Genomic DNA, 14,223 nt, shown 5'->3' with positions numbered 1-14,223 from the left:
TATCATTATCATTGATGGTTGTCGGGGTTTCCGACAAAAGCCTCCTATAAAGCTTTTCAGTCTTCTCTGTTTCGAGCGGTTCTTATCCAGTTTGGTGGGACAAAAAATCCTACCAGTGCTTTTCCGTACGAATTAATTATGGGTTTTGCCATGACCATGACCACTCTTTGTTCTACAAGGGGGCAAAGTTATTGTTTAACCGCTCGTGCTAATATACAGAACCGGTGAATAATATATCACCTCCATGTTTTTACGGCATAACTTTTTTTTTTATATTTGTGAGTGACTTCCACCTCACTGCTTTAGGTGGTAGTAACAGTAGTATTCTTTCGTACGGGCGATGTGAAAAATTGGTCTCATGTATTGTTTTTTTTATAGTTTTTTTTTTAAATGTATTGTTAACTTCATTTTTTTACTAGAGGTTTTTTAGTTATATGCTGAGTATCCTATTGTAATTCATAGTATTTAATTGAAATATTCATCATATATTTGTATAAAATGACTAGTAAAATATGCAATCTACAAACTAACAAGCTTATACAAAAACACTCAAAGGTGATATAATATTGGCCGGTACTGTATGTGCTAATACCCGAGCAAGCGAAAGATTCCAAAATTGGAATCTTAAGCGTTGTGAGGGTTTCAAGGCACGAGGGTTAAACAAATTTTGCCACCGAGTGAAACACAAATTTTTTCACCACAACAACGCGAGGAAAATACTGTAAAATATCAAACAAAACCGAACCAAATCAAATCCAAATGAACGGTATTAAATATTTATCATTCAAGTTCATCATTTAAAAGCAAATTCTACCAGCAAACATAAGGAAACAACTCGAAATTTCCATTCGATTACTTTGTCACACATGTGGATAAAACACAACTTTCTCATTCGTTTTTGAACAATCAAGAGAGCCATTACTAGTTCTGTTGGTGTGGTGAAAAAAATGTGCCATTTCCAACCAAAAGGGTACCTCTTGTCGCTTGTCAGTAAGGCGCTATTTCCATATAGCTTCAATTAGAAATCAATCTTATCATCAAGCGACAATGTGGTACATTTTGGTTGAAAAAGTCACAAATATTGACTCCTAAGTATAATGATTATGAACATAGAAAAAAACATTTTAAAATGATACATTTGTAGTTTCAGATTTAGACTAAAATACTTGAATACAGGCTTAAATTTGTGTTAGGTATTTTGATATTAATTACTTAAATAGTGTCTCTATATGAATAAAAATATCATAAAAACTAAACTACTCAACTATAATACTCAAGGTAAACTACGAGTATTTATGATATGATGCAAAAACTTTCACCCAACCTAATACTCGGTCATAAAATATGAATAGATGACAGAATAATTAGGTACGTTCTTGAGCAACTCTCCTCTTTTAAAGTCGTAAAAGTCACATGTGGAATGATAATCTTGTTATTTATAATAATTTCCTATTCGAGGTCAAATCATACAAATACGTAGATTTGTATGTTTTTTTTAGCTCTAGCTCTTTAGCTCTTTCAGAAAACATATCAAATTCTTAAAAATGGAAGAAAAAATGAATAAAAGAAATGAGATGTTACTTATATTGATCTGACTGATTGTTATGAAATACCTACATAAAATATTTGATGTGCTTCCTTAATACCCATAATATAATTAATTTTAATTGTTACTTGTTTTTACAGTTTGTGGTTTGGACCATGCATGTTTGTCTGTCTGTCTGTAGTCCTCTACTCTGTAGTAAGCCTTCAACATCAAAGACTTTTTTAAGTAATTCTTAAATCATGAAATAAAACTATGAAAACGGATTATATCGCGTATATTGAATTTATAATACATCCCGACGTTTCGAACCCTTTACAGCGTTCGTGGTCAACGGGTTTTCATAGTTTTATTTCATGAGTAACTATCGCGGTAACCGAAGACAATATTAATTCTTAAATCGTCAGGTAACTTGTTATAAAAATGAATGCATTGCCCAATGAATGACTTTCGTACTTTACGGACACGAAACTTTTTGTATACGAATTATTACATTGTATATTTAAGTAAAATAATGCATTTAATGTAAAAACATAATCAGATAAAAAATCAAATATCAAATACAAAAGTATTTTTAAAATAAAATTATGCTAATATTTGTATTAATACCTCAATCCATATTTCTCGATTTCGTAGTTATTTGCTTCGTACCTAGAAACAAACATTAGAGATTTAATCAAATATTTAATTTTGACTGTCCAATCCCAAAACGAGGCATATATTTAAAAAAACCGGCCAAGTGCGAGTCGAACTCGCTTTCAAAGGGTTCCGTACATAACTCAATTTTTAACAATGTATTTTTATATGAAACGTGAGTGAAATGTCTTTAAAAAATCCGTGGGGGTCGGATCAAAAACTAAGTAATTAAGTCCGACTCATGCTTCACTGCACATTTTTAATAGGTTTTCCTGTGATCTATAACTAAAGAACTATTTTATGTAATTTTTTTAAATTTTTAGACCCAGTAGTTTCGGAGATAAAGGGGGCCGGGGGGGGGGGGGGGGGGGGGGGGGGATGGTCATTTTTTGGCTATTTTCTTAAATAACTTCTAAACTTTTCATTTTAAAAAATTTCAATTCATTTGTTTACGTTATATGTCCGTCTTTGGGTCACAAATTTACATATGTGTACCACATTTCAACTTAATTGGTCCAGTAGTTTTGAAGAAAATAGGCTGTGACAGACAGACGCACGAGTGATCCTATAAGGTTTCCGTACCTCAAAAGGAAAAACGGAACTCATATAATCACTCGTGCGTCTGTCTGTCTGTCTGCCATTTTTGGGGGGTAAATGAGAAAATTAAAAAATAAAGCTTTTCAAACTATATCGTGTTACATATTAAATGAAAGAGCTCATTGTGAGAACCTCAAATATATTTTGTTTATAATTTTAGGATAAACAGTTTAGAATTTATTAAGAAAATAGGCAAAAAATTACCATCCCCCCCCCCACTTTATCTCCGAAACTACTGGGTCTAAAATTAAAAAAAAAATACACTAAATAGATCTTTACCTATAGATCACAGGAAAACCTATTTGAAATGTGCAGTCAAGCGTGAGTCGGACTTAATTACTTAGCTTTTGATCTGACCCCTACGGGTTTCTTAAAGACATTTCACTAACGTTTGACATAAAAAAATACATTGTTTAAATTGTGTAATGTACGGAAACCTTTCCTTTTGAGGTACGGAACCCTAAAAACTTACCTAATATTATCCGGCGTCCTGCCGAGCCAGCATCTTCTGTCTAATAACTTCGTCTCTCTGTCGCAGCTGCCTCTCGAGCCGGGTTCCTAAGTCCTCGGTCAAGGGCAGCTGCTTTTGCGCGTTGGTTTCATATTTCAACAGAAGCTCGCTGGCGTAGCCGGAAGGCTTGAAGTTTTTTTTTTCGCGGTTTTCCGGGTTTTCTGTGGTACTTGATGTGTTCCGAGATGTTATCTGTGGAGATAGGGGTGTGTTATCCTGCAGCTGTTTGAAGTTGCAGGTTTGGATCGAGAGTAGGGCTTCCAATACCGGGATCCCGGGATACCGCCTTTTTTATGGTAGATTTTAATACCGGTATTCAATATTTAAATACCGGGATCCCGGTATTTTTATTAAGGGGATCCCATGCTCCAATGACCTTCGATTTAAATCCCTTAGTTTTCTAATGTTTTTTGTAGCTTATCATATTAACAGCAACGGATTTTAGCAATATAGTATCAAATATTTACTTCAAAGTTCATTGTTTTCGAAATATTTGGCATCAAAGTTTAACAATTTTAGGCCAAAAAACTGGTTTTCTGGCCATAACTTTTGTGTTAATTAGTTTAAAATTAAAACCTTAGACAAATTTTTAGAGACGTCTAAGACGAACCCAAATATGTAGATTTTTTATAAGTAAGATCTTTCACAGCAATCGAGATACGAAAACAGTGTTTTTTTAGACAATGTTTAAAACAATCATAAATAAATAAGTATTCATTTTTTTCACAATCCGGTAGACAAAAATGGAGATAAAAGATTGAAGAACCGATAGCCGCTTGTCTTATAATTCTATCTAAAGTAGGAGATACGATTCAAAACTTGTCAAAAATCGATCCAAACCTCAGGTAGCCCCTTAACTAATAAAATTTGCAAAACAAACTAACTACCCATCGAAACGTTAAAATTCGGCATCACCACAAAGCTTTGCGCGCATAGATCTTGCGTCTTCCTCTCGTTTTACAATTCGACAGCATTCTCTGTCTTACGCACGCGACGTGGAGCGGTAACGGTGTAGCCAGTCGGTTCTCGGTGCTTCTGCTTGTAACTTGAAGTGATGTCTACGTAAGCTATAAGCTCTGTAGTTATAGTTCCGCGCCGGCTGTGGTTTATGTGAATCTCACAACAATGTAAGTATCCATATATTATTTGTTTATTAGATATACTCGATAAGGATCAAGTCACGAAATGGTTTATAACTCAAGTCATGTTTCTTCCGAAGGGAGAAACACCATACCAAATGGGTTTATTTATTTAAATTTAAATACTTAAGTACAATAGATAATTTAATAACGTTTAATTTTAAATTGTATTGTAAGATTTGTAAGACTGTTTAATGTTTGAATATTAAAAAAAAAAACACTTATAACCGTCATGGGTCCTAGTCTTAGAACTTGAATTTTGAATTTTTGTTTAAATCTGCGCGTGTTTCGAGTTGTAGACTGAATTTTATTACATTACAAGTGAGGAAGTTGCTTATAATTTACTGATTTTTAAATTTTACAATTGTACAATTACCTTAAAAATTAACTTAAACAAATTAAATTATTATATTTTAAGTAAATTTTAGTACAACATTTTGCGAATGTTTAGAAGATGTTGTCTTTTATACAATGCACTGTAAGTGCTACCTTATTTATGTTAGAAAATCATTGAACCTTTTATACTAAAAATGTTTCTGTATTCGATTGAGCTGCAAGTGCAGAAACTAATCAATAGCGAGAAAAAGAGGCTTATTATCGATATCATTGTTAAAAATACTATATATTGTAACACACATGCAAAATAAAGAAGAATTTGATTAAAATTTGGTATTTTTACTTCAAATTTACTTGGTTCCTATTTTTTTCCAAAAAATCCCGGGATCCCGGTATTGAAGTTGCCAATACCGGTATTGCGAAAGGTCCGGTATTTGGAAGCCCTAATCGAGAGTTGTAGTAGGTGGCGAACACAATAGATCAGAAATGGTCGCAGTGATACATAGGTTTTGGAGCCTTATATAGCCCCTAAGACAAGAAGAAGAAGAAGAAGAAGAAGAAGAAGAAGAAGAAGAAGAAGAAAAAGAAGAAGAAGAAGGGGTGTGTTATTGTGTTTGGAAAGCTATTTCCGACGGGTTGCGGTGCGGCAAAACGCGAGGGATTTTTAAAATTGTCAACGGATGACAATTTTGTCATTTCGCACGTGTTTAACGGTCTATATAAAATATCTATTAATAATAATGGCTGTATCTCCTAAACCGTCCGTCGCAGAGCAAAAATAATAAAATTTTCGTTCCCCTCTTTCAATATACAAAAAACACAATAAATAAATATTATAGGACATTCTTACACAGTTTGACTAAGTCCCACGGTAAGCCCAAGGAGGCTTGTGTTATGGGTATTAAAAAATGAGACAGTTAACTAATGTAGAGACGGCACGAATGGTTTACTTCGCCTACTTTAATAGTTTAATGTCATACGGTCTTGTACTGTGGGGTTCTGCTGCCGATATAGAAACAATATTTATACTACAAAAACGAGCAATAAGGGCAATATATAACTTAAGATTTTTTAAAGAAAATTGACATTTTAACGCTGCTGTCCCTGTATATCTTTGAGGTAATAATGTATGTAAGGAGAAATTTGTACAATTTTCCAACAAACGCTGATAAACCAAAGATTACCAGAAATTCGGGTAAACTGAAAGTTTCTTCCTATAGACTTGTAAAAACAAAACAGACCTTCGTGGGAAATTGTACAAAGTTCTACAACAAAATTCCTTTAGAAATTTGTGAGCTCACGGATGCAAAATTTAAAACCGTTGTAAAACGAGCACTGATTGCAAGGGCATATTATAGAGTTAAGGACTATCTATATCACAGATCGGGATGTATGGAAAATTAACTTAAGTGACAAACCAAGTAGTCTAAGGGCAAATAATTGAAATTGATTTTATTTATAATTCTGTTATATATTTTTTGTATTAATTGAAATGTTTAATTTGTTAAATAGGTAATTGAAATTGATTTTATTAATAATTCTGTATTTTCTAAGTATGTAAATTGTAATGTATGTTGTGATTTTTGGATGAATGTTTAATTTTAATTTTGTACAACTGTACTTTTTTGACTTTCATAGGTGCATTATGTTAATGCCTAAATTGAAATAAAGAAAATTGAATTGAATTGAATTCAGACAACGATATATATGTATAATATGTAAATACTTAAATACATAGAAAACACCCATGACTCAGGAACGAATACCTGTGCTCATCACACAAATAAATGCCCTTACCGGGATTCGAACCCAGGACCATCGACTTCACAGGCAGGGTCACTACCCACTAGGCCAGAACGGTCGTCAAAAAAAAAAAAGTATTTTTGTAGTTTGCCTCGTAAATTGCATCATAATATCATTTGTGTGATCTTACTATGAAACTCGCTTTGCTCGGTTTGATGCCTTAATTCTGTACAGTGCTTTATCTATACAGTCATATTTTAAGCTCCCCTTGTTTTTTAGAGATGTCAGGGGGGTGTCACTTCGCAGTTTAGGTACATTTGGCCGGCGCGCCTCCCGGGCAGGCGTATGGCAATGGGCTGCCGCTCGACTCGCGCAAAATGGAAAATACATAATGCCTTCGAAACCTAAATCTATAGATATTGTTCTGTTTACGGATGTCTGAATAAACGGAAGAACAAGGAAGCAGAAATAACATTTTTTTAAATTCCGGACTATATTCACCGACATATTTTTAAAGGAATAAGTACTTCTGTGGCATACCTACTTTCGTGAGAATCAGACGTACTATCTGCGGATAAAAAAATATGTTTACAGAATCAACGTTTGTAATTCCTACATATTTATCTTAAAAAGAATAAATCAGTAACTTGTCAAGTGACAACCCCGTGCCGACACTCGCAGCTCGGTCATAAAACTGCGGCGCGCAAAGAAGATTCACTGTTCGTGCGCGGTTATAAGTTTTAATTTTGCTTGCAGGCGGCGAGTATAGGTATCAATTTATACCTAAATCTGACTTTTGTGAAGGAGTGAATTTTCTCTACGGTAGTACTATTAATTATTCTGTGATGTTAGGTACGCAAAAATAACATTTCAACAAATAACAAACTTTTTCTTACAGTTTATCTTTCTGCTTGCCGTGGTTTGCAGTTTTTGACCGCATCGTAGAGGGTTTTGTTATAGGTATGTGTGTAGATAAAACACATTATGATCCATTTTTACCATAAAATACTAATATTTCTGTTTTTAGGGTTCCGTACCTCAAAAGGAAAAAACGGAACCCTTATAGGATCACTCGTACCTCGTCTGTCTGTCTGTCCGTCTGTCACAGCCTATTTTCCCCGAAACTACTGGACCAATTAAGTTGAAATTTAGTATACATATGTAAGTTTGTGACCCAAAGACGGACATTTAATGCAAACAAATGAATTTTAAACATAGAGGCCACTTTTGGGGGATAAATGATAAAATTAAGTTGTTCAAACTATGTCGTATTATGTGTTATACATATATCAAATGACAGAGCTCATTGTGAGAATCTCAAATATACTTTTTTTATATATTTTAGGATAAACATTTTAGAAGTTTTTGAAAAATATACACAAAATAGTTCTTTACCTATAGATGTCAGGAAAACCTATTAGAAATGTGCAGTCAAGCGTGAGTCGGACTTAATTACTTAGTTTTTGATTCGACACCTACGGGTTTTTTAATGACATTCCAATTCTACTCACGTTTCACATAAAAAAATACATTGTTAAAAATTGTATAATGTACGGAACCCTTGGAACGCGCGTACGACTCGCACTTGGCCGGTTTTTTTAAGTATGTTGTTTTTGAATCTGGGAATCAAATTTCCAGTGATATCAGTCTACCTAAGCAGATATCTTACTGACTTGGATTTAAGACTGGCATGTCGATTTCAAATTTTGACTATGACATTTTGCCACTTAGCGTCGTTCTGTGGAGCAAGAGCTGGGTGTATTGGGGATGGGGTGGGAGGAGGTTACCCAAGCTGCCCAAGACCGTAGTCAATGGAAAGACAAGATTCGGGCCCTACACCCCAGCAAGGGGTAACAGGAAAAGAAGAAGAAAAAGAAGAAGAAGACTATGACATTTTATCACAGAAAACCGCCTATAGAAGCCTAATATTAGCCATTTTGTTCGCGTTGCAAATCACCAACCTCTGAGGTGCGGGGCGGGTGCTCACGGCGTTGTGATTGGGCGTGTAAGCGTAGGGATGGGACATGTTCATTACAGGCAGTGGTACGTACCAGTTGTGCCATAATTTATTGTGGTAAAATTGTTATCAATAAAGTCTACAAAAACAATACTTAATAATATTAAAACAATATAATCTTTCATTAAGTAAGTACTTTATAAATGTATCTAAAAAAATTACTTAGCATATTAATGATATAAGATTCTAAACGTGAAGTACCTAATAAGGGTCCCAGAAAATATGTATGAAATTGAATACTCGATGTTGCATACATTTGGTGGTGAAATGTACATTCATGAGATTTACACAGTATGTACTTCGTAGAAGCGTTAAAATATAAGGTGCTTCTGAGTAACTCCAAACTATCACGGTTCATGACATACAGCCTGGTGGCAGACGGACAGACAGTGGAGTCTTAGTAATAGGGTCCCGTTTTTACCCTTTGGGTACGGAACCCTAAAAAACTAATCTACGTAGGTCTACCTACTATGACAAACTACCAACTAAATTAAACTACAGATTCTACATATTAATTATAATCAATAAAATAGGATCCCAGTTTTCTTTTATATTTTTTAAAATGGTACAATACGGTACGAACGAAAGCACGAAGTTTCCGCAACTGACTAAACCATCACCGTCACATCACTAGTCGTTAACGTGAAAGGGATAGCACATTGCATTTTCATGTTGACGAAAAGGGACGGGCATAATTCGTTGCTGCTCATTACAACCATATTGACCAGTATAAAATGAACCCCGCGGACAAGAAACAATTTTCAACAAAATAATGAATTTCACAATTAAGTGGAATGTTAATTGTGAAATTCATTATTTTTAAGTCCATCTGTTTCGTATTTGGAAGTCTTAGACGACTTGCCACACCATTTTACGCTGTAATATAAATCATTAAACGAAACCATCACCGTCACATCACTAGTCGTTAACGTGAAAGGGATAGCACATTGCATTTTCATGTTGACGAAAAGGGACGGGCATACTTCGTTGCTGCTCAGTACAACCATATTGAACAGTATAAAATGAACCCCGCGGACAAGAAACAATTTTCAACAAAATAATGAATTTCACAATTAACTGGAATGTTAATTGTGAAATTCATTATTTTTAAGTCCATCTGTTTCGTATTTGGACGTCTTAGACGACTTGCCACACCATTTTACGCTGTAATATAAATCATTAGCGAACGAATTCAATTATTTTCGATTTATTTTCGTACAGACGTCCACACTGCTAATAGGTCGTATTCTTGGGCGCAACTGATCGGAGCGGCGCGCGAGCAATCTTATATAAGACCTATACACCATACGGGCGGTGACCGCGAGTCGTCCTATAAGCTCGGTCTATAGGGGGTGGTCTGTGCATTTTATACACGCAGGTAATAAAGGATGTCCCAAAAAGGACGCAAGATTTGAAATTGATGAAAAACAACTTTTTTTTTTTCGTTATAATACATTTGTATATAAAATCTTGAAATACATTAAATAGGGTTATTTGTGGAATAATACGTCAGGCAAATGTCCTCCTAGGCTTTGCTGGCACATAAGCACTCTTTTGTCAAAAAAAATTATGACTATTTTGCATAGATGCGGCTGAATTTCTCCGATGCAGCGTCGAATTTCCACTTTTTAAGCATGAGTGGGCTTATTGGCATAGACTTTAGACTTTAAATAACCCTAAAAAGAAGTCTAAAGGCGTTAAATTGCCAGATCTAGGGGGGCAATTCTGATCACCGAATCGAGAAATCACACGACTAGGAATTTTCGGACCGTACCCGCCAAACTTTCATTACTTTTTAATTGTTCAATAATAAAAACAAGTTGATCTTTCGTATAACTCGCCATTTTTACAAACCCTAAACATTCAGCTGTCAAATAGTTTTTTTAGGGTTGCCAGCACTAATACAAAAATGGCGGCAAATTGAAATCTTGCGTCCTTTTTGGGACACCCGTTAAATATTAACCCTAAAAAAATTATAAAGTTATATAAATAATACTTACACTTGACTTCTTTTTTAAATGTTATACTATCCTTTAACACCAAAGGCTCTTAACCCTAAAAAAATTATAAAGTTATATAAATAATACTTACACTTGACTTCTTTTTGAATGTTATACTATCCTTTAACACCAAAGGCTCCTGAAACTGAGGCTTAGGCTTCGGACACTCCATACTGTTAAACCACCCATTTACTTTCGATACTGAATCCTGGTCGATATAATTAACATTAGTTTCGCTGCTTGACGTCGAAGGCATTTCCTTTACTCCACTAACTTCATTCTCAGTTTGTTTTTCATCAGTTGGAGGTTTTTCAAAATATTCCGGCTTTATAAGCTTCACTGGTTTTTCATCTGGGACGACACCGAGTTTAAGTAAAGTTGCTATAGCAACGTTTTTCTGTCTTTTGGTTTTTAGAGAATTGTCAGCTGATGATTCTATGATTGTGGATTTAACTTTCTTTTGTAACTCATTTGTTTCTTCTGGTTTAGGTTTTTCTATTTGCCTTTTTGGAAGACCGTTTGCGAGTAAATTTACTTGCTCATTCTGTATAGTTTCTAATACAGGTTGCTCTTTCTCTCTGTTGGCTTCAGCTGTTCCATTGCTTTGTGGACCAGAAAGAAATGACACAGAAAATTCTGGTACTTTTACACTTTTACTTTTAAACGTTGGTACTTCTTTTTTAGTTTCGCAAGTAGTTGCATTGATTTTGTCTTCTTGTGAACCTTTAACACTTTTACTTTTAAACATAATATTAAACGTTGGTAGTCCATTCTGTTTTGTTTCGCTAATATTTGTTTGAGATGTAGCTATGTTTTCATGAGCTGGTCTATTAGTTCTAGTTCCATTAAAATTATTTTTCTTTGGAGAACACTTTGGAACATATCTATTATAGTTAAAGCCACTGCCTGGAACATACTCTCCGGCGTTAGGGTTTAGCTTACTAATTCTTATTTCATCTGTTGCTCTATTTCGGAATAGAGTCATTGGCTCGTTATTATCTCTTGTATCATCCAAATCGCTCACCTAGAAAAATTATTTCGTTAGTAACCCAAAAAACATATAGTTATACATATAAATACATTTGACAAACACACATGACATGAAAAATATACAATAGGGATGATGACACATGTTGAATTTTATAACAAAATCTAGTAACATAGATATCAAATGAGCAATTTATCATAATAATGTAGATATTAAAATAATATATTGAAATCGGACTTTGACTATCATTTCTGACTTTTGTATTGCTTTAATGCAATGGTTCCCATATAGACATTTGATCCTAAAAATAAACCCGATCGATTGATACCATTAATAAAAATTTGTCATCTAGCCTAAAAAAAAAAGTGAACCACCATTGTCAAATGACACTGTAAACTGCTTATTTGAAAGTCCCTTACCATTTTCAGCATAGTCGAGATGCCGGCCAGGTCGGGGCCCGTGCCGTCGTCTCCAGACGCCCCGTGGCCTCCAAAGTAGCTCAACTCATCTTCTGCAAGAATATAACCGTATAGTATCGCTTTCACACTAAGAGCTCATTAAGACGGTATAATACATTCAGGCCATACAATTTTGGGGCAACAACTGGCGGACCACAAAAACTATAGGACTAAACAGACGTAAAAATATACACCGTGTCCAATAAGTCCGAATACAGTACAAATATTGAATAGAATATATGTACGAATAGTTACTACAATTAAAATTATATTATGTTTGTGTGATGAGCACAGATGTTTGTTCCCGAGTCTTGGGTGTTTTCTATGTATTTATGTATTTGTATATTATATCACATATATATATAGCGTTGTCTAAGTACCCACAACACAAGCCTTCTTGAGCTTACTGTGGGACTTAGTCAATCTGTGTAAGAATGTCCTATAATATTTATTTATTACTGGCACACTTATAATTATAATGTATTTACAACAAACTTCTCGAATGAGTCATAAGCAGCACGCACCATTTCCAATACTCCATTGGCATTTCGTCCCAAATACGCTCGATAACCTTTATGAAATGATCCAGGTTTATGATTTTATAATCATGTAGTTTCGAATGCATGTACGACCATATAAAATAATCTAATACGTTCAAGTCTGGAGAACTGGGTGGCCATTCACGTTTTAGCAAAAAATCTGTCAAATTAGCCTGACACCAAGCTTGAAACATTTGCCGTGTGAAATCCGTGAAGCAAGTGCCGCCTTGTTGGAAGGTTGGAACACATAATATTCATTCCCAAACATACATTTTAATTTTGGGGCAACAATATTTTCCAAAACCTCGGTTTCATAGTAAAGTGCGTTAATTTTAAATTTTAATCTATAAATACTAAAGCTCGTTTACCCCTCTTACACACTGCACCCCACACCATGACCGATGGTGAGCTCTGGAACCTAGGAACATTTCTCTGGTTTTCCGGAATGTCTTCTATCCGTGGTGCCCACAATCGATCATTTTGGGCATTATGAGGCTCTTCTACAAACAGTTTCTCGTCAGAAAAAACAAACTCGTCACCTGCGTGCCAAGAAGTATTATGTTAGACCTTTGCACTCTCTTTTTCTTGGTCACTTCGGAAATGCCATGTACTTTGCGCTTTTATAAGCATGGCATCCAAGATCTACTCTCAAAATATTGTGCACCGATCCTCTTGATAAGAATTTCATGGCGTATAATCCGTATGTCTTTAGAGCCAAGGTAAAAAGATGTTTATTCGGACTTATTGGACACGGTGTAGAATTATTGCAAACAACTGCATAACGTAATAATTTTATGCGCTGAACGAATGAAATTGTTTCTTTGGAGCTTTCTATTGTGTAGTACGTGTTTACAGATTTCTTAGAAGAATTGACCCAGTTGAAAGATTGTTGCAAACTCTAAGCAAATGTACTGTGTAAATAATTAACCTGAATAAGGCCGCTTCCTCACTTCGCGGCGCGGTATCGGCACGTATCGGTGCAGTACGCACTGTACGCAGTATTTCTTCCTGATTGGCGCGCCCGCGACTCCGCGCCAATCAGAAAGAAATACTGCGTACTGCACCGATATCGTGCCGCCAAGTGGGAAAGAACCTAAGACGACGTTTACGCTAACTTTCAAAATAAACAATATATTTAATGCAGCCTGTATTATTTGATGAAACCGTTCTGGTGAATGAATATTAAAATTAAATTTAACAGTCACTACCAGACCAGGTACTTTCTATTACTTATGGCAATTTTATAAAATAGTTATATATTCGCATGGCCATATTTACCTCCTCATTTTATAAAATACATATGTCAATTATAAGCCTTAGATTACAAGTTGTTATATTTATAGTTTTATTTGGCTTGGGCATACAAATTGTAACTAAATAAATATCACTGGAACTTTATTTGTTATAAATTAAATTTGAAATAAAATCCCTTCTACATGATTGTATAATAGTGTGCATAGATAGAATGTTTCAAATAAATATGAAATTATATTTTTGTAATTGTATGTTTACTTTTACACTGCAACATAGTTTACATTCGCACCGCTATTTCCAAAACATTCTGAACATACCATTGGGCATCTCATGGAGGATAGGCGGAGGCCGTTCCCCGGCCACCACATGTCGGTCTAGGTCTTCAATCCCTGTCCGGCGCCCGTTCACCTCGCCAAGGTCCTTCAGGAGATCTGCCTTTGTCCGCCAGGCGCTCATTTTGGC

At 35.0% G+C, this 14,223-nt stretch overlaps 1 protein-coding gene across 1 annotated transcript; it reads right to left on the bottom strand.

Annotated features, from left to right (window-relative positions):
- Nucleotides 1-331: 331 nt before the first annotated feature.
- LOC134744466 (uncharacterized) lies at nt 332-14,223 on the bottom strand. The gene is made up of 5 exons (XM_063678283.1): nt 14,079-14,223; nt 11,930-12,021; nt 10,614-11,546; nt 3,249-3,479; nt 332-2,194 (listed from the first exon to the last, which is right to left on the bottom strand). The coding sequence occupies exons 1-4, from the start codon at nt 14,215-14,217 to the stop codon at nt 3,255-3,257; spliced, it is 1,389 nt and encodes a 462-aa protein (XP_063534353.1). The 5' UTR covers nt 14,218-14,223; the 3' UTR covers nt 332-2,194; nt 3,249-3,254.

This window comes from Cydia strobilella, chromosome 9 (genome assembly GCF_947568885.1).
Source record: "Cydia strobilella chromosome 9, ilCydStro3.1, whole genome shotgun sequence".
NCBI classification, from domain to species: domain Eukaryota; kingdom Metazoa; phylum Arthropoda; class Insecta; order Lepidoptera; family Tortricidae; genus Cydia; species Cydia strobilella.
The sequence above is the reverse complement of the archived record's forward strand: the minus strand, read 5'-3'. Positions and strand labels throughout refer to the sequence as shown.

Bases quoted from the DNA above. Each gene is read 5' to 3' on its own strand.
- LOC134744466 (XM_063678283.1), bottom strand. From the start codon at position 14,217: ATGAGCGCCTGGCGGACAAAGGCAGATCTCCTGAAGGACCTTGGCGAG. The intron at 11,547-11,929 runs GTAAGGGACTTT...TAATTTTTCTAG, and splicing joins TCTCGACTATGCTGAAAATG to GTGAGCGATTTGGATGATAC. The intron at 3,480-10,613 runs GTAAGTATTATT...CTATCTCCACAG, and splicing joins CATTCAAAAAGAAGTCAAGT to ATAACATCTCGGAACACATC.